Source organism: Mobula birostris, chromosome 15, assembly GCF_030028105.1.
Source record: "Mobula birostris isolate sMobBir1 chromosome 15, sMobBir1.hap1, whole genome shotgun sequence".
NCBI classification, from domain to species: Eukaryota; Metazoa; Chordata; class Chondrichthyes; order Myliobatiformes; family Myliobatidae; genus Mobula; species Mobula birostris.
In genome coordinates this window covers 26,870,140-26,890,191 of record NC_092384.1, presented here as the reverse complement: position 1 = coordinate 26,890,191, position 20,052 = coordinate 26,870,140, and the positions used below count along the sequence as shown (strand labels likewise).

Below are 20,052 nucleotides of genomic sequence, written 5' to 3'. Positions count from 1 at the left end.
TTCTGCTTTCTACAAAGGCTTACCGTGAAGTGTTTGAATATTTCATTGAAGATTTAAAAACCTACAAGCCATTGCTATCTGCCATCAAGAATGAATATGAAATTGCCCTGGGTATGTAATTTTCTCACACTATTTCTGTAGTACACTTCACACAGAGCGAATAAGAAAGAAGTCTCTGATCTTCTATCACATGGCTTGCTAACTGATGATTTACTCTAATTTGAAAGTATCTATTAATTCAATGAATGTATCTATTAATTCAATGAATGACATCCATTAATTCAACGGATAACAATGTAAGTATAACACAAATAATTTTTTATAAATATTTCCGATTAGAGTTGTTATCAAGAGATCATTAGTGGTTTATTCATTGAGTTCTTCAATTATAATAAGCAGAACTTTTCCCGCTTTGATCAATGGCTGAATAAATTGAACCCAATAAGCATAGCGGCAGTTGTGATACCGTTGATTTCAAAGGGATGATCCTGGGATTAGGGGGCTTCTCATTCCTGGTTGCTAGTCGTTGACTTCAGCAGGACCATTGGTAGACAGAATTAGACTTAGCAGTGTTGACCTAATTGTAAGTAACTTTTTAGTACTTAGAATTCCACATAAAGCCTAGAATCCTGGATGAGCTGGCAAAGGACACATAATACACAAGCAACATCTCCGAAGATCTATCTTGGGCCCAACATACAGTATTGATGCAATTATGAAGAAGGCACGCCAGTGGCTATATTCCATTAGGGGTTTGAGGAGATTTGGCATGTCACCAAAGGCTCCAGCAAATTTCTACACATGTACTATGGAAAGCATTCTGACTTATTGTATCACTGTCTGGTATGGAGGCACAAGTGTACAGGATCAGAAGAAAACTGCAAGGGTTATAAACTCAAGCAACACACATCAAAGTTGCTGGTGAACGCAGCAGGCCAGGCAGCATCTCTAGGAAGAGGTACAGTCGACGTTTCGGGCCGAGACCCTTCATCAGGACTCAGGGTTATAAACTCAGCCAGCTCCATCCTGGGCATTCATCTCCACACCATCAAGGACATCTTCAATAGGTGATGCCTCAAGAAGGCGACATCCATCTTTAAGGGCTGTCACCATCAAAGACATGCCCTCTTCTGATTGCTACCATCAAGGAGGAGGTACAGGAGCCTTTTACTTTATACTTTATACTTTATTGTCACCAAACAATTGGTACTAGAATATACAATCATCACAGCGATATTTGATTCTGTGCTTCCCACTCCCTGGATTACAAATATTAAATATTAGAAATAGTAAAAATTAGTAAATATTAAAAATTTAAATTATAAATCATAAATCAAAAATAGAAAAATGGAAAGTAAGGTAGTGCAAAAAAACTGAGAGGCAGGTCCGGATATTTGGAGGGTATGGCCCAGATCCGGGTCAGGATCCATTCAGCAGTCTTATCACAGTTGGAAAGAAGCTGTTCCCAGATTTGGCCATACAAGTCTTCAAGCTCCTGAGCCTTCTCCCGGAGGGAAGAGGGACGAAAAGTGTGTTGGCTGGGTGGGTGGTGTCCTTGATTATCCTGGCAGCACTGCTCTGACAGCGTGTGGTGTAAAGTGAGTCCAAGGACGGAAGATTGGTTTGTGTGATGTGCTGCTCCATGTTCACAATCTTCTGCAGCTTCTTTCAGTCTTGGACAGGACAGCTTCCATACCAGGTTGTGATGCACCCTAGAAGAATGCTTTCTACGGTGCATCTATAAAAATTAGTGAGTGTTTTAGGGGACAGGCCAAATTTCTTTAGTTTTCTCACGAAGTAAAGGCGCTGATGGGCCTTCTTGGCAGTGAAGTCTGCTTGGTTGGACCAAGTCAGGTCATTTGTGATATTGACCCCAAGGAACTTAAAGCTTTTGACCTGAAGACATACACTCAATGTTTTAAGAACAGCTTCTTCCCCTCTGCCATCAGATTTCTGAAAGGACCATTTTTTACATTTCTTATTGTAACTTATGGTAAATTTTTATGTATTACACTGTACTATTGCTGCAAAACAACACATTTGTTGATACATGTCAGTGATAATAAATTGATTTTGACAGTGGAAAAATTTATTGAAATGTCAATAATACCATGTCTCATGTAACCTGAGATTTCAAATTCAAGTGATTTTCAAACTAAACAATTATTAACGAGGAGATATGTTGATATCTTTGTCACATTCCTGGCAAGAAAAAAACAATGCTGTAATCAGCTATCTTTTTCTCCTTTCTAACCTTCCCCAACTGTCCATTATAAACCTGCAACAGTAATTTAAAAATAAATGGAGGAGCAAACTGATATGGCAAATTTTCTTCACATGATTCAAAAAATGGCAAGTTTACCTTCACAAGACTTACAGCCAGATCTGCCAACAAGCTGAAGGGCTGTTGGTTGATCTGTGCTTTCTCTTGTTTCCATTTAGAAGGTAGACAGATCCAGAGGGTTGCTGACTGCTGAGCAAGCTACCTTCCAAGCACCTGACTGCTGATGTGGTTGAGGACTGGACTCCCATGGCCTTTGCATCAGCATGTTATTCAGCAATCAAGCACAACCAAGACTTTTAATTATTATTATTAATTATTGTACTGCCCTGCACTGTTTTGTGCACTTTATGTAGTCCTGTGCAGGTCTGTAGTCTAGTGCAGTTTTTATGTTTGTTTTACATAGTCTAGTGTAGCCTTGTGCTGTCTCACATAGTCTAGTGTAGTTTTGTGTTGTTTCCTGTAACACCAGGGTCCTGGAGGAATGTTGTTTCATTTTTACTGTGCACTGTACCAGCAGCTTATGGTCGAAATGACAATAAACTTGACTTGACTAAACACAATTGATCTGCCTAGTTTTTGCAGATCTATTCTATGTTGACCTTTAGCATGTTGATAGGTGGGGTACCGATGATAATGCTCTATCCAGAAAGGATGAGGGGCCACTTCTATGAAGCACGATTTCTCAGGACACTCTACTTCACATAAATAGTCACAAAGATCAGAAATTTGTTAGAAATGCAGCCCAAATCAGCCATAATAATGGCTGTTAAGATCAGAGTGGCATTGAATGTTTTGTTTCGGTCAACAATAAGGCTTGAGTTGGTAACATGCATATGACCTCTACATTAGGAAGATTACTGGGGTTCTTTCTTTCAGCACTGCGAAATTCATTCCAGTATTGGAAAAAATTGGAAGCAGTATGTGGTCTGCGAGGACTTTTCAAAGGTACAGGGAACCATTGATCACACTCTCAATTTTTTGATGGTGTCACATCAGAAGATTAACTGGAAGGGCTTCCACTATCTGAAAGTACAGCTGATATCTGCTCATAACCAAAAACCTCCACTTATAAATCCAAATTTCACAGAAAACACTCATGATATCTACATCCTCACTCATGACACATATACTCTGTGGCAACCTGCTGCACACTTGCATTTTGAGCTTCCCAGCCATTCCAAAGTATAACTGCTTTGGAATAAAGCCTATCTTATAATTACTTAATTGCTGGCAATATTGTTTGTATTTGCAGCAAACTTTTGTATCCACCACAGCCTTGCTCCTATGAGGTTTGTACCCTTTAATAGCAACAGTATTATGACTCTGATCAGAGACACTGAAGCTGGTAATATACAAGTCTTTATTCATCATAACAAGAAGACATTCTTTTAAATATCCTTGCATTAGAGTTTCACAAACTCAAAAGTACATCACATTTTTATACTCTTAAGATCAATAGGCGATTCAGTAGTTACAATGACATCACCCACATCGTAACTGTGTTGACAATGTTTCCTTTGAATTGCATAGCTATAGTGGGACACTTGTCTCAAAGTTCAAATACCTTGGTTAGGGCAAACTAATTACAAACTTCCCTGAACTTATTTATAATAGAATAAATTCCTTAAACCTATAGTTGATGCAGGGCAATTAACACAACCCCATTGTCTGAAGTTTGCCCATGCAACAGTGAGTATAGGAATAGAGTGAGGTGGAGGATAAATGCATGGCAGGGGGCAGGGATTCAGATTTCTGAATCATTGGAACCTCTTTTGGGACAGGCGTGACCTCTACAAAAAGGATGGGTTGCCCTTGAATCCGAGGGAGACCAATATCCTGGCAGGGAGGTTTGCTAAGGCTATTGGGAAGAGTTTAAACTAGAATTGCTGGTGGGTGGGAACCGAACTGAAGAGACGGAGGAAGGGGCGATTGGCTCACAAGTAGAGAAATCTTGGAGACAGTGCAAGAGGGAGGATAGGCAGGTGATAGAGAAGGAATACGCTCAGACCGATGCTTTGGGATGTGTCTTTTTTAATGCAAGAAGCATCATGAACAAAGCAGATGAACTTAGAGTGTGGATCAGTACTTGGAGCTATGGTGTTGTGGCCATTACAGAGACTTGGATAGCTCAGGGGCAGGAATGGTTACTTCGAGTGCCAGGCTTTAGATGTTTCAGAAAGGACAGGGACAGAGGCAAAAGAGGTGGGGGTGGGGCACTGTTAATCAGAGATAGTGTCATGGCTGCAGAAAAGGAGGAAGTCATGGAGAGATTGTCTACTGAGTCTCTGTGGGTGGAAGTTAGAAACAGGAAGGGGTCAATAATTTTACTGGGTGTTTTTATAGACCACCCAATATTAACAGGAACATCAAGGGGCAGATAGGTAGGTAGATTCTGGAAAGGTGTAATAATAACAGGGTTGTCGTGGTGGGAGATCTTAATTTCCCAAATATTGATTGGCATCTCCGTAGAGCAAGGGGTTTAGATGGGGTGGAGTTTGTTAGGTGTGTTCAGGAAGGTTTCCTGACACAATATGTAGATAAGCCTTCAAGAGGAAAGGCTGTACTTGATCTGGTATTGGGAAATGAACCTATTCAGGTGTCAGGTCTCTCAGTGGGAGAGCATTTTGGAGATAGTGATCACATTTCTATCTCCTTTATCATAGTATTGGAGAGGGATAGGAACAGACAAGTTAGGAAAGCTTTTAATTGGAGCAAGGGGAAATATGAAGCTATCAGGCAAGAAGTTGGAAGCATAAATTGGGAACAGAAGTTCTCAGGGAAATGTACGGCAGAAATGTGGCAAATATTCAGGGGACATTTGTGTGGTGTGCTGCACAGGTACATTCCAATGAGACAGGAAAAGGATTGTAGGGTACAGGAATCGTGTACAAAGGCTGTTGAAAATCTAGTCGAGAAGAAAAGAAAAGCTTATGAAAGCTTCGAAAACTAGGTAATGATAGGATCTAGAAAGCTAGCAGGAAGGAACTTAAGAATGGAATTAGGAGAGCCCCCATATCAGGAAAAATATAAAGATACAAACGTGACGTATTGGAGAAAGTGCGGCTCCAAGGAGGCAAATCATTTCCATATTTTCTGGGATTGTCCTAAATTAAGTCTATATTGGAAAGGTATTCATAGAACATTAGTTAAGGTACTTAGGACCCAGATACCTCTGAACTTTGAGAGGCTCTATTTGGGGCACGTATTGTTTTTTGAACAGAAGGAAGACATAAAGTTGCTGCAGGCCCTTTTAGCGGCAAGTAAGAAATCAATCACTAGAAAGTGGCTAAATCCAATACCACCTACATTAGAAAATTGGCACGAAATTATCTTGGAAATATTTAAAATGGAAAAGTTGACTTACTCCCTGAGAATTCAAAAAGAAAAATTTTATCAAATCTGGAATAAATGGATTGAATATATAACCCCGATGCGAGCAGACTTTAGATGAATCTCCTAATGATTTATACTGCTCTTCTCATCAACACAGTAATATTGCTAACGTAAGCACCCCTGGTCTAAATGTTTACTGTTTTAGTCTTTTTTTCGTTTGGAAAATAGAGAATTAATACAAGTAAAGGAAAAGATTTGGGTAAGGGATAAAAAATGATAAAATTAAGTAAATAAGTACATAGGGATCGGATAATTATGTTTGGGGGCAGGAGCAAGCGTGAACAAGTTAGGATATAAACACCTATAATGGTTGTTACATAGGCTTACACACAACATTTTGGACCAGAAGAAGTGATCCAGTAGAGATGTATGGAAACTATTACTAATCCACTATTATTACTACTTTTCTTAACAATTAACACCATTACTTAGCCTAATAGATTAGAATTTCTACTGTACATAATTATCTATTTAAGTGTCTAATTTCTTTTTATATCATCTCAATGTGTACTTAAGAATGTATAAATAATTATAGTTTTATACATATAAAAAAATGGAAAAGGTTATACATGTGAAAAAAGTACATGATACTTGTGAATTCCTTATCCAAATAAAAACAAAATTTAAAAAAAAAGAAATTAGGAGAGCCAGAAGGGGCCATGAGAAGACCTTGGCGGACAGGATTAATGAAAACCCCAAGGCATTCTACAAGTATGTGAAGAGCAATAGGATAAGGCATGAGAGAATAGGACCAATCAAGTGTGACAGTGGAAAAGTGTGTATGGAACCAGAGGAGCTAACAAAGGTACTTAATGAATACTTTGCTTCAGTATTCACTGTGGAAAAGGATCTTGGCGGTTGTAGGGATGAGTTACAATGGATTGAAAAGCTTGAGCATATAGGCATTAAGAAAGAGGATGTGCTGGAGCTTTTGGAAAGAATCAAGTTGATGAGTCTCTGGGACTGGACGAGATGTACCCCAGGCTACTGTGGGAGGCGAGGGAAGATATTGCTGAGCCTCTGGCAATAATCTTTGCATCATTAATGGGGACATTAGAGGTTCCAGAGGATTGGAGGGTTGCAGATGTTGTTCCCTTATTCAAGAAAGGGAGTATCATTTTTAATGCATGCATTTCTAAATGATAATAAACGAAACTGAACTGAACTGAGTAGAGATAGCCCAGGAAATTATAGACCAGTGAGTCTTACTTCAGTGGTTGGTAAGTTGATGGAAAAGATCTTGTGAAGCAGGATTTATGAACATTTGGAGAGGCATAATATGATTAGGAATAGTCAGCGTGGCTTTGTCAAAGGCAGGTCGTGCCTTACAAGCCTGACTGAATTTTTTGCGGATGTGACTAAACACATTGATGAAGGTAGAGCAGTAGATGTAGTGTACATGGATTTCAGCAAGGCATTTGATAAGGTACCCCATGTAAGGCTTATGGAGAAAATAAGGAGGCATGGGATCCAAGGGGACCTTGCTTTGTGGATCCAGAATTGGCTTGCCCACAGAAGGCAAAGAGTGGTTGTAGACAGGTCATATTCTGCATGGAGGTCGGTGACCAGTGGTGTGCCTCAGGGATCCATTGAGGACATTTACAGCAGCAGGTACATAAAGGTGGCCTGGAAGATCATTGGGGACGCCGGTCACCCCAACAATAAACTGTTTCAGCTGCTTCCGTCTGGCAAACGGTACCATAGCATAAAAGCCAGGACTAACATGTTACATGACAACTTCTTTCTACAAGCCATTAGACTTATAAATTTCCATGTACATTGTGATGGAGTCATAATGCAAAGATTTTTACTCCCTCGCACTGTGGAATGGATGTAAAATTTAAATTAATTCAAATTCAAATCACTGTAAGATTGATATTTTTCTTTCACACTTAAGAAAACTCTACTTTCTCCAACCTATTTCAACTTCATTGGGTTCCAAAATGGGATAGTCTTAAGGATATTCTGAGGCTTAAAGTATGGAGGAGAAAAAGTGTAATTGAAACCTGATGTCACATCTTTCCCTCCAAGTCTGACTATTTACAGATAATCATGTCTTTCCTACTAGGACAACTTATTTCTTGGAAAAAATGTGTGTGGATTTTGTTTTAAAAATTATTGCAAGAACATTTAGATATAGGATTAAATTTCCCTCATATCTGTGTCTTGAATTAAGTAATATCTTTGGGTTCTCAGCTCAGCAGCGAAATCGAATCCGTGAGTTGGAGCCATTACAAAACATGCTTGTAACCACAACCGAGAACTGTGAACAGAGGATTCTTGCCCTGCGTGAAAAAGAAAAATTTGAGATCCAATCACTGAGGCGTGAAAGAACACAGCTACTTGAAAAAATTGATAATTTAATGGAAGTGCAGGATTCCCTAAAGACCCAGGTCAGTAAATTCATGTGAAACTTGTATATTAAGTACCATGCTATACCATATGATACAAAGCCACGAGAGATTAGACTAAAACTGGTACCACTTGGCTTCTAATAGTTTTACAAATGCCGGTGTCTTGTTTGTTGCACATAATAAAGAGTTTATTAGGATGCTGGGGGGGGCAGTCTTTCCTCCATTTGCTGTTTTTTGGCTTCATCTAAATAATTGGAACCATATGACTTCTTCCCAAATCGTGTATTTTAGGATAATCTGATTTACATTACAATACTGCTCCCATAGTCACACAAACAGATTATTCTTTCAAACTAGAAAGAAAAATTCTTCATCACAAATCCATTTATAATTGTTTTGCCCTTTTGCAGTATACTGATTCCTTTGTTTTGGTATGGTTCCATCAGAATTTAAAGCCAACTCAACATTATTTACAAGCTCACCTCCATAGTGATGCTTCAGCAATCTAATTCATAAACATTTAGATTTTTAATTGGTGTAAGACTTAGCAATGATTGTAATTTACTTCAGCCTTGGATGATACTATGTTGTTGCCATATTGGTGGTGTGTCTGATGGATATGATGCAGTGTTGCACTATTTTTAAAAATTAAACTATCAGTTAAACTTAATACGTAGATTTTGTTATCCAGAATAGAAAAGGAAAGGATTTACATTTGTGAATGGTATCTTAATCACTCATTAATCATTGTGGCAGTGTGGGAGAAAGTGGTTACAAATTTGACAGTAAATAAACTGAAATAAGATGTGTATACAGATATTCTTTCTCTTATGTGATAATAGTTGGGGAATAAAATTTAGGTCAGTTCGCCTGGAAAATTCATCTGCACTTTGAGCAGTAGCAGTCATCTTGGAAGAGAAGATGGACCATGGTTTGACATCATGTTTGAAATTTACTTCCTTTTTGTATGAGATAAAACAATACTTTTTCTTCTCTGCATTTGTGTTCTCAATTATACCTATGGAACCCAGGAAAAACTGTACCATGATCTTTCATCCTGGAATTTAGTTCTCTTTGAGTCTTCTGATTTAAAGAGTCATTGTGTCAAATAGCACAAAGATAAGCCCCTTGGCCCATTGTGTCCATACTGACCATCTATACTCCTCATTACCAGCATTTGGTCTTTCATCTACTGTGTCTTCTGGTTTTTATTTATTCAGGCTGATACCAAATATCCATGGAGCATTTTGTTTCCCTACGACTTTATTTAGAGTCAGAGTTACACAGCATGGAAACAGACTCTTCAGCCCAAGTGGACCCATTCAATCTAGTCCCATTTTTCAGCATTTGGCCTATAACCTTTTAAACCTTTCAGATTCATGCACCAGTTATTATTGTACCTGCCTCACCCGTTTCCTCTGGCAGCTGATTCCACATAGATAGCACCCTTTGTGTGGAAAAAGTTGCCTCTCAAGCTCCTCTCTCACCTTAACCCAATACCCTTTCTTTCTTTATTCCCCCAACTTTGGATGAAAAAAGACTGAGAGCATTAACCCCATCTATGCCCCTCATGATTTTATGTACCTCTGTAAGATCAACTTTCAGTCTCCTACGATCTAAGGAATAAAGTCCTAACCTGTCCAACCTCTCTCCCTATAATTAAGTCCCTCAAGTCCTGGTAAAATCTTTGTAAATCTTTTCTGCACTGTTTCCAGTTAAATAATGTCTTTTCTACAGCAGGGTGATCAAAATTGAACACAATAGTCCAAGTGTAACCTCACTAATGTCCTATGTACAACCACACCATGACCTCCTAAATTTTACACTCATTGCCTTGACTTACACTATGAAATCCAGAGAACCAAAATCTTTCTTCACCATCCTGTCTACCTGTGACTCCACTTTCAATGAACCATGTTCTACAATATTCCCCAGGGCCCTGTCATTCTTTGTCAAATTTCTACCTAGGTTTGACACTCCAAAATGCAATGCCTTGCACTTGACAAATTAAACTCTATTTGTCTTTCCTTGGCTCACTTACTCAGCTGATCAAGGTCGCCCTGTAATGTATGATAACCTTCAATGTACACTATACTACCTATTTTACTGTCATCTGCTAACCATGCCATGCATATTCTTATCCTATTCTTTGATTTAGATTGCTAACAACTAATTGTTGATTATGATGAGATAGAACTGAACTCTGTATTTAATCATACTCTGTTTAGGAACTCTTGTGACTGATTTGTATTCTATCATCCACGTCCTTCACCGATGACAATTAAAAACACAATTTATTTTTGAAAACGGTTTGTAGGGATTCCATAAAACTAATTTTGAGCTACTTTTTATGACCACCAGGTTCATAAGCTTCAGGAAGATCTGGCAGCCGAGTATGAAAGATATCGAGAACAAAATGATGCACGCAAACTTCTGATTTCTGATCTGAATAATCTGCGCAGTAATCAAGAAGCATCAGATGATTCTCACACAAAAGAAGGTGAAATGTATTGATTTGAGTTATATACTTATGTTGTGTAACAGCTAGCTAATCATTATTCTTGTTACATATAAAATGGGGGTTATAATGGTGGTTTCATGATAAATTGCAGTGGCACCACAAATCAATTCTTTGTGGCAGTTTTGGTAATCTGATACCGTAAGACACTGCTAATTATTGACTAAACAGCGTAGCTTTATATCAGAACTTTAGAAGTAGACCTTTCACTGGGATAACTTTAAATTAGCCTGCAGGTCTTAATAGTTTCCTCAGAAGGGTGGGTCTTTGTTATGAAGAATGTGAGACTTATTGGTACCACTATACATAGGGCAAGGTGCCTGATGTGTAAGTGTATGTCTTATTTCAAGTTAGACATTTTTTACAAAAATATTTAAGTAATTTTCCTTACATATTGGAGGCTGACCTGTTAGATACTATTCTGAGTATGAACCCTTCGATCAAGGGTTCTATTGGAAGAATTTATGACTTATTATTACAATGGGATAAGTGAACTTTATCTAAGATTAAACAGGATTGGGAAAAGGAACTCAATTTGACTCTTATGACAGAGGATTGGATGTGGATTTTGAAGTTGGTTAACTCTTCAATTTGTGCTAGCCATTCATTGATTCAATTTAAAATTGTACATCGTTATCATTTGACGAAGGAGAGACTTTCTAAAATATTTTCTAATGTTGATAGTCTTATTTCAAATGAAATGTATGTCCTTAAACCACTTCTGCTGGGTTTCTGAATTCTCCCATCCCATGGAATTGAGATTTTCAGTACTGTGTGTGATTATTTAGACAAGGAAATATAAAAGGACAATGATCCTGTGTGCTAAGCGATATAGGCTTAGCTATTTAAATGCACCAGTGTCTGTCTGAGTCCATAACTCTTAAGTGTGCTACTTAATGCCTGGACTTGTGGTGATGTGTGTCAATAAGGGGGAGGGGGTAAAGGGAATGTATATTCTACATTGAACAAAATGAAAATCTATTTTGTATTAGCTTGAACTGGAAATGAGCAAAATAATAGTGGATGTCTAATGCAAGTAAAATGACATGTTTGAACACAGGAACTTCTGAACAAAGCAAAGAAACAGGCCCTTTAGCCCACATTGCCTGTGCCAAGCTGAACCAGCTTAAATTAATCCCATTCTGCCTGCACTTAAGCATTGCTATCGTATCTGCTTTCACCACTTCACCCAGCAGTCTGTTCCAGGTCCGTACTGCCCTCCAGATTTCTTTAAAAAAATGCTATGTAAATCTCCTTTAAACTTTCCCCCTCTGACTTTAATGCTATACTGTCCAATATTTAATATTTCCACCCTCGGAGAAAGACTACTGCCATTTACCCTATTCATAGCTCTCATAATTTTATATATTTCTGTCAGGTCACCCTTCAATCTCTGATGCTCAAATGAAAACAGCAGGTTCACTTATCCAGATTGAACCCCATCTGCTATTTCTCCGCCCATTTTTCTAACTAATTTGCACCCTGATGCATCCTTTGGTAACCTTGCTCACAATGTCACCTATGGTCAAGATGATTTGAAAGTTGAACTACCAAGTCTCTATGGATTCCATGTACCTTAATCTTCTAGATCAGCCTACCGTGAGAGATCTTGTTGAAAATTCAGCAACATCTTCAGCAACCTTCAGCAATCTTTTCAACCTCATTAAAAGAATCAAGTTTGTAAGACATGACCTCCACCACGCAAAGCCACACAAATATCCCTAATATGCTTAAGCTCTTCCCAATGTAAATAGATCCTATCACTAGGAATCTTCTCCAATAATTTCCAACCAATGAGGTAAGTCTCACTGGCTTATTTCCTGGTTTGAATTTTACTCATTTGATTGTGGAAGGATTGCGAAATTGAATAAATTTTACAATTAATTGATTTATTTACTATTTTAATGTCCTCCAGCTTTCTCTTGCTTCATGTTCCATATTTCTTGTGAACATTTTTAAAAAAACATGCGTGTTTTATCAGTAGAACAATTACTAAGAATAAGTGCACATGTTGAGTTTAGGTCTACATTTCAAATCAGTTAACCTGCAGTTATATTGACCCAACCCAACCTTAGCAAAAACCTGTTCTGAATACCCATGAGTTTAAAACTGATATTTGCCTCTTGCATAACACTGAAAGGTATTAAAGGTAGGTAGGTATGTAGGTAAGATGTTTTTCAATGTCTAATTTTATATTTTTTTGAAAGCTGATGCAGGTGAAGATAGTGTAAAACTAAAGTTGGCATTGAAAGTAGCTCGTGAAGACCTCAAGGCATTGCAAGTGACACTAAATGCAATGAAGGCAGAGTATGGAGATGTGATTCCAAGGAGGGATTTTGAATCTTTAGAAAAAATCTATCATGAATTAACTGAGAAGGTATGTGCTTGTATTCCATAATTAAAATGTTTTCTGCAAATATTACAGAATTTTGCTGTTATCGTATATTGCATCATGAATCAAGAAATGTTGATGCTTTTTCTGTGTTCCTTCCATAGCATTAGACTCTGAGTTCATTGTTAATTTCCAAGATGCTTTTTGTTCATGGCTTATATTCAATCATAACAAGATCAAGTACAGTGGATCCATAAGGTTGTCCTCAAGTTAAGGAATTTGAAATTGAAACAGATTTCATTGTATGCACTGAATTCACATAAATTTAAGGTTTCAGCACAGGCAGTCCAAGAAATTTATATGGAAAAGAAGAGTATGAGGGTAAAAGAGTGAGAAATACAAAAATAGGTCAAATAAGCTTCTATATGAATTTAAAAAGGAAAAGATCAGCAAAATGTAACATCGGATCCCTTTACACATGGAAACAGAAGAGATACTATGGAACAGGAAAAGGCAGAAAAATTAAACCAATATTTTATATCTGTTTTAGTAGAAGAAGACATCTTGAATGAATGACGAGCCTGAAAAATTTAGCAATAGTTATTTCAAAAGAAAAGCTTTTGAGAAATCAATCAAAGAACACTAAAGAAGCACTAGCTGCAAACTCCATTGATTCTGGAACCCTTCTCACGAACCAGACGACAGCAAATGTAATTCCATAAGAGAGGCAACTACAGACCAGCTGGTCTGATATCAGTTCAGAGGAATATGCTAGAATCTACACTCAATGGCCACTTTTAGGTACCTCCTGTACTTAATAAAGTGGCCCATGAGTGTATGTTCGTGGTCTTCTGCAGCTGTAATCCATCCACTTCAAGATTCAATGCATCATGTGTTCAAAGATGCTCTTCTGCATACCACTTTTATAACGTGCTCATTTAAGTTACAGTCATTTTCCTGTTAGCCTGAGCTAGCCTGGCTATTCTCCTCTGATGTCTCTCATTAACAAGGCGATTTTGCCAATAGAACTGCCACTCATTGGAAAATTTTTGTTTTTCATATAATTCTTTGTAAACTCAAGAGACTGTTGTGTGTGAAAATCCCAGGAGATCAGTGATTTCTGAAGTACTTCAACCGTCCTGATTGGCACTAACAATCACTCCACAGTAAAAGTCACCTGGATCACGTTTTCTCCCCATTCTGATGTTTGCTCTGAACAATAACTGACCTCTTGACTATGCCTGCATGCTTTTATGTGATGAGTTGCTACCACTTGATTTACTGATTAGATATTTGCATTAATGAGCAGATATACCTAATGAAGTGTCTACTGATTGTATAGCAAAAAGTGTGGGAACAGGGAATTTGGAAAAAAAGAATAGGATTAATTGGAATTAACATGGATTTATGAAATTGAAATCATGTTTGACAAGTTCATAGGGGTTTTTTGAAGTTATCACTATCAGACATATTACCAACCTAACAATGTAAAGCAGGACACGGGAGCTTCTGGATATGCTTTGATTTACAAGTGCAGGCAGGGCTTTGGGAATTGGGAATGTGGCCAGGCTGGTTGTTTGGTATTGGGAAGCCCAAAGCTAATCCAAGACCTACATGCCTATAAAAGAGACTCCACGGCTTTTGGATCTGGTCAGCATGGTTCACTTTAGATATTGCAGAACCAGCCGTCATATCTTGTGAAGCCCTACTTTTTATAAGAGTGGCTTGCTCATGTTGCTAGCCACAAGTGCACAAAGTTATTTTTCACAAAATCATGCCTGAGTCTGCATTGCAAATAGTTTGTTGTCATGGTGCATGTTCAGTTGCCTCGAAGTAAAAATGTGTCTTGTGTTTCGGGAATCCAGAACAAATGTAGCAACCCATTCAATCCAGTCAGTAAGTTTAAATGAGATCAGGTTTTTGATTAAATTCCTCATCTACTGCGCAAAACTGTGATACACAAAAGAATTTTATTACCTCCCACATAAATGTTTTCTACAATTGGAATAATTTTAATGTCAGCCAACTTGATTTTCAGTTTATTTCCCCATTCCATTTTCATAATCTTAAAGTCAGCTTTTTTTGTAAGGAATGTATAACTTTGATCTTTTTTCAATTATTGAGGATCATGAGATTATTTTTAAGCTCATTGTTTAACTTTATAATTTAGGTGTTGTTTATAAAGCCAATAGAAAGTTCCGGAAGAATTGCTTTACCCAGAATAGGGTTAAAATGTGACATTTGGTTCCATGGGGTTCTTTACAAATAGCATTTTTATACATATTGGAATCAGTTTTCTTCCCTGTCAGAAGGCTGAGTTTTAGTGATAATGTTTCACACCCCATCCCACCCCCACTTCAGATATCCAGTGGAGAGAAAAGCAAATAACAACCACATAGTCAAACCATGAAGCCATTTGGCAAAGATGAATAACACGTTTTATTTTGAATTAGAAAGCCTAGTATTTCAGAGTAGTGATGGTACATCAAAACCGTAGTATTCAGTTAATGAAGAATACGTGAACAGATGCCTCGATCTACTTCACTGTAATTAAGAACATGGCTTCAGCTCTCTGGTCTAGTAGATAACTCGAGATGAGGGCCTTAATTTCAATTAACAAAATATGTTGTCAAAACATTATTGGGAAGGAAACAATTGGAAGCATACAATGAACTGTTCAGTGAATGAAATTCACAATAAGATCTACAAATTAAATGGTTAACATCTGCTTGGTATATGGCCCTTTTAGCATTAAGGATTCAGGAGTTTAGGGTACCTTAGTCTAGTATACTTTGAATAGAATTAAGTATTACCCTTCTAGTTTTTTTCTCCCCCTGCTAGGCTCAAGAATTATAAACACTATAGTTACAAGTTTATTTATTCCTTCAGTATGAAAATCTACAGAAGCATTTTGCTCAGCTGAAACTGGAACACAGTACTCTGTTGGAAGTTAACAAGCAAATCATTCTTCAGCGAGACCAACTGAGTGCAGAAGTTGAACTACTGAAAACTAAAATGGCAGGTACATAACACATTTCAATTTGGCTTCATTTAAAAGCTAGCTTTCAAAGATAAGAACATTGTTTTATCATCTATTTTTATTACTTATGACTCATCAACCATTTTTGCTAAGAAAAGAATGTAATTCTTACCTGATTCATGTGTAGTAGACTTCTGTCACTATAATTTCCAGAGTTAGCTTATTGAAAATGTTCAGCCATCAAGAAATCTATTTTGGCTTTCAAATATTTGGAGTGGGAATAAACATGTTTCTACAGAACTTAAAGAGCTGCTATTTTACAAAAAAAATGTAGTACAGGTTTGTTTCTTCCACATAGGAAAAGCTCAAGCTCAGGCTTAAAAGCTTACACCTACACCTTTGGAGAATAACGGTGAACAGAACCACAGCTATATTAAAATTGTTAAATTAAAGATGTGAATGCATAATTTGAAAATTAAGGTTGCAAAAAGCATGTGTAGAATTGTCTTTTTTTTAATGGCCATATGTGACAATCAATTATCAGTCTTCCATTTGACTGACACAAACAGGCCTTGTAGTTGGCAGTGGATTCTTGTACATAATATCTTTGGTATGTTTCTATTACTCCTTGCTCTTCATACTCTGAAGTCTCAGTATTCAATTCTTAACCTGATAAAAAGATGTGTATCAAGAATACGTAGTTCTGATTTGCTAGGAATGTGCCTTATAGGGTCAAAAGAGCTGTTGTATGGAATACTTCCATTTCTCGCCACTCTAACCATGTTTAAACAGTGCCATTGAGTTTAACCTTATTGTCTATATAGGTGCACTCTGTCATTCTTACAAAGTACAGTAATCTTTCTTGATTTTACCAAAGAAAATGATGAAATTATTCTTTTCAGTTCATTTGGGACATCATCTGGTTCATGTTACTGATAAAATTGCATGAATACTCAGCTGAGAGGTTATGGACAATTCTAGCTTTAACAGTCATAGTCACATAAATGTCTGTAGTTGAAATCTGCTCATAGCATGATCTAAATCTGAGGTACTGTTTTGAAAAGCAAATTCTCTTTCGGCTGCCTGGTTAAATGTGGAAAGCTCTGCCTCAACACTTTGCATCATACTGCTTTATTGTCTGCTGGCAAAGACACTCATGTCCCCTCTTAAAGATCATTACCATGATTTATGGAGATCCGTAAAACAGATCTGTGCTAAAATCAGACAATCTGTCAAAAATTTACTTTGCATATACTTGTCTTGAAATAGTATGCAGAGGATGAAAACTTTGTATCACTTAGTTTGAATCTAGTACATCTGGCTCAATAAAACCAATATAAGCAAAATTGCAATAGGCCAAAAATAATAACGTTTTAGTGTTATGTATTCTTTTAAATCAGTTGAAGGCATTGCAGACACCTGAATTATGCAGAAACAGTAGTTACAAAGAGGCTGATTGGGAACATAAGAAATAGAACAGAAGCTTTGAGCAGTGGCCAGTTGGAGAGATCAGAAGCTTGAGACAACGTAATTCACTCAGGTTCGCTGATCGAGTAGAAAAGGCAGTGACTCGCAGCAGTTTTGGATCTTTGAGTAGCAGCCAGTCAGCATTTGGGATTGATTAGCAAGAATAAATTAAAGTAAGGCAGGGCCAAGCAGAGCGGCCATTGTTGGAGTGACCGAGTTAGAGTGGAGATTTTGACGCTTTAGCTCTTTGAGCCCTCAGTCAGGGAATGCAAAAAAAGCTGTAGGTAGAACTTTTTTCCCCCTTCTTTACATTTGTTTATTTAGAATAGTAGCCAGGCAGGATAGTGGCATGCTCCTCTTGCACGATGTGGAAAGGCAGGGAGACCTCCAGTGTCCCAGATGACTACACCTGTGAGAAGTACATCCAGCTGCAGCCTCTAACAATCTGTGTTAAGAAGTTGGAGCTGGAACTGGATGAACTCCAGATCATTCGGGAGGCTGAAGGAGTGATAGTACATATAGAGAAGTAGTTACACCCAATGTGCAGGACTCAGGAAACCGGGTGACAGTCAGGAAGGGTAGAGGAGTTAACCAACCAGTGCAGAGTACCCCTGTTTCCTTCTACCTTAACAATTGGTTAATGTTGGGGGGGGGGGGAATGATGTAGCAGAGAAGAGTTACAGCTATCAGATCTCTGAGTCTGACTCTGTGATTCAGAAAGGAAGGGAGAGAAGAGGCAAGCTGTGGTGATGGGGGATTTGTTAATTAGGGGAACAAAAAGGAGGTTCTATCGGTGAGAACGAGATTCCCAGATGATATGTTGCCTCCAGGTAGATGCTGGGGTCCAGGACATCTCAGATTGAGTCCTCAGCATTCTTAAGTGGGAAGGTGAACAGCTAAGAGGTCGTGATTTATGTCATAGGTAGGAAGAATAACTAGATTCTGCAAAGGAAATTCAGGGAGTTAGGTGGTAAGTTAAAAGGCATGATCTACAGAGTTGTGGTCTCAGGATTGCTACCTGTAACATGTGCTAGTGAGGCCAGAAATAGGAAGATTATAGAATTTAGTGAGGCCAGAAATGGGAAGATTATACAGTTTAACACGTAGCCAAGGAGTTGGTGTACAAGGGAGGACATAAGGTTCTTAGATCATTGGGCTCTCTTCCAGAAAAGTTGGGACCTGTACAGAAGAGATGGTTTGTAGCTGAACTGGAAGGAGACTAATATCCTAGTGGGAAGGTTTGTTAATACAGCATGGTGGGGTTTAAACTAGAGTTGCAGGGGGATGGGAACCAGAGTGCCAGGACAGTTAGTGAAGAGATTGTGGAAACAGCTGTTGGTAAGGCCTCAGACAAAGTCAGGAATCAAAAGGCAGAGCATAGTGTGACTAGTGTCCTGAGCTGCATGGATCTCAATGCAAGAAGTATCGTAGGAAAGGAGGATCAGCTGAGGGCATGGATCAATACCTGGAATTATCAGGTAACCATTAGTGAGACTTGATTGCAGGAGGGGCAGGACTGGCAGCTTAATATTACAGGGTTCCATTGTCTGAGATGCGATAGAGCAGGATGGACTAAAGGAGGAGGGTGGCCTTACTGATCAGGAAAATGTCACAGCAGTGCTCATTCAGGACTGACTGGAGAACTTGTCCAGTGAGGTATTATGGGTGGAATTGCAAAATAACAAAGGTGTGACCATGTTCATGGGGCAATATTACAGACCAAGTTTGTAGAGAGATCGCACACTGTTGCAAGAAACATAAGGTTGTTATAGTAGGTGATATTAACTTTCTGCATATTGACTGGGACTCCCCGACTGTAAAAGGACTAGATAGGATAGTGTCTGTCAAATGTGTTCAGGAAAGTTTCCTTAATTGTTACATAGAAGTCCTAATGAGAGAGTTTATGATACTTTTGATCTGCTGTTAGGGAATAAGACAGGGCAGATGACAGAAGTTTGTGTAGGGGAACATTTTGCACCTACAGATCACAATGCCATTAGTTTCAAAGTAAATATGCAAAAAGATAGCTCTGGTCCGCGGATTGAGTTTCTAAATTGGAGAAAGGCCAGTTTTGATGGTATCAGAAATGACCTGGCAAGTGTGGATTGGGACAGGCTGTTTTCTGGCAGTATGCTTTGTATGTGGGAGACCTTCAAAAGTGAAATTTTGAGAGTACAAAGCTTGTATGTGCCTGTCAGAATAAAAGGTCTAGATAACAAGTGTAGTGAACCTTGGTTTTCTAGAGATATTGAGGCCCTGGTTAAGAAAAAAAGGAGGTGCATAGCAGGTATAGGGAGATAGGAAAAAGTGAGGTGCTTATGAAGTATAAGAAATACAAAAGAATGCTTAAGAAAGAAATCAGGAGGGCTAAAAGAAGGCATGAAGTTTCCCTAGCAGACAAAGTGAAGGAGAATCTTAAGGAATACTACAGATATGTTAAGAGCAAAAGGATTGCAAGGGACAAAATTGATCCTCTGGAAGAACAGAATAGTAATCCATGTGTGGAGTCAAAAGAGATGGGGGTGAGGATCTTAAATCATTTTTTTGCATCTGCTTTTACTCAGGAGTCACACAGAGTCTATAGAAGTGAGACAAAGTGGCATCAACTTCATGGACCCTATACAGATTACAGAGGAAGTGGTGTTTGCTGTCCTGGGGCAAATCAAAGTGGATAAATCCCCAGGGCCTGACAAGGTGTTTCCTTGGACCCCATGGAAGGCAAGT

General features: G+C 38.3%; 1 protein-coding gene across 4 annotated transcripts in view; it reads left to right on the top strand.

Annotated features, from left to right (window-relative positions):
* tsnaxip1 (translin-associated factor X interacting protein 1) overlaps positions 1-20,052 on the top strand; it is a 60,916-nt gene that overhangs the window by 9,967 nt on the left and 30,897 nt on the right. For all 4 annotated transcript variants that reach the window (XM_072279494.1, XM_072279495.1, XM_072279496.1 and 1 more), the window contains 5 exons: positions 18-111; positions 7,874-8,070; positions 10,393-10,531; positions 12,757-12,926; positions 15,771-15,903. In XM_072279494.1, coding sequence (XP_072135595.1) covers positions 18-111; positions 7,874-8,070; positions 10,393-10,531; positions 12,757-12,926; positions 15,771-15,903 — 733 coding nt within the window. The remainder of the gene's footprint in view (positions 1-17; positions 112-7,873; positions 8,071-10,392; positions 10,532-12,756; positions 12,927-15,770; positions 15,904-20,052) is intronic.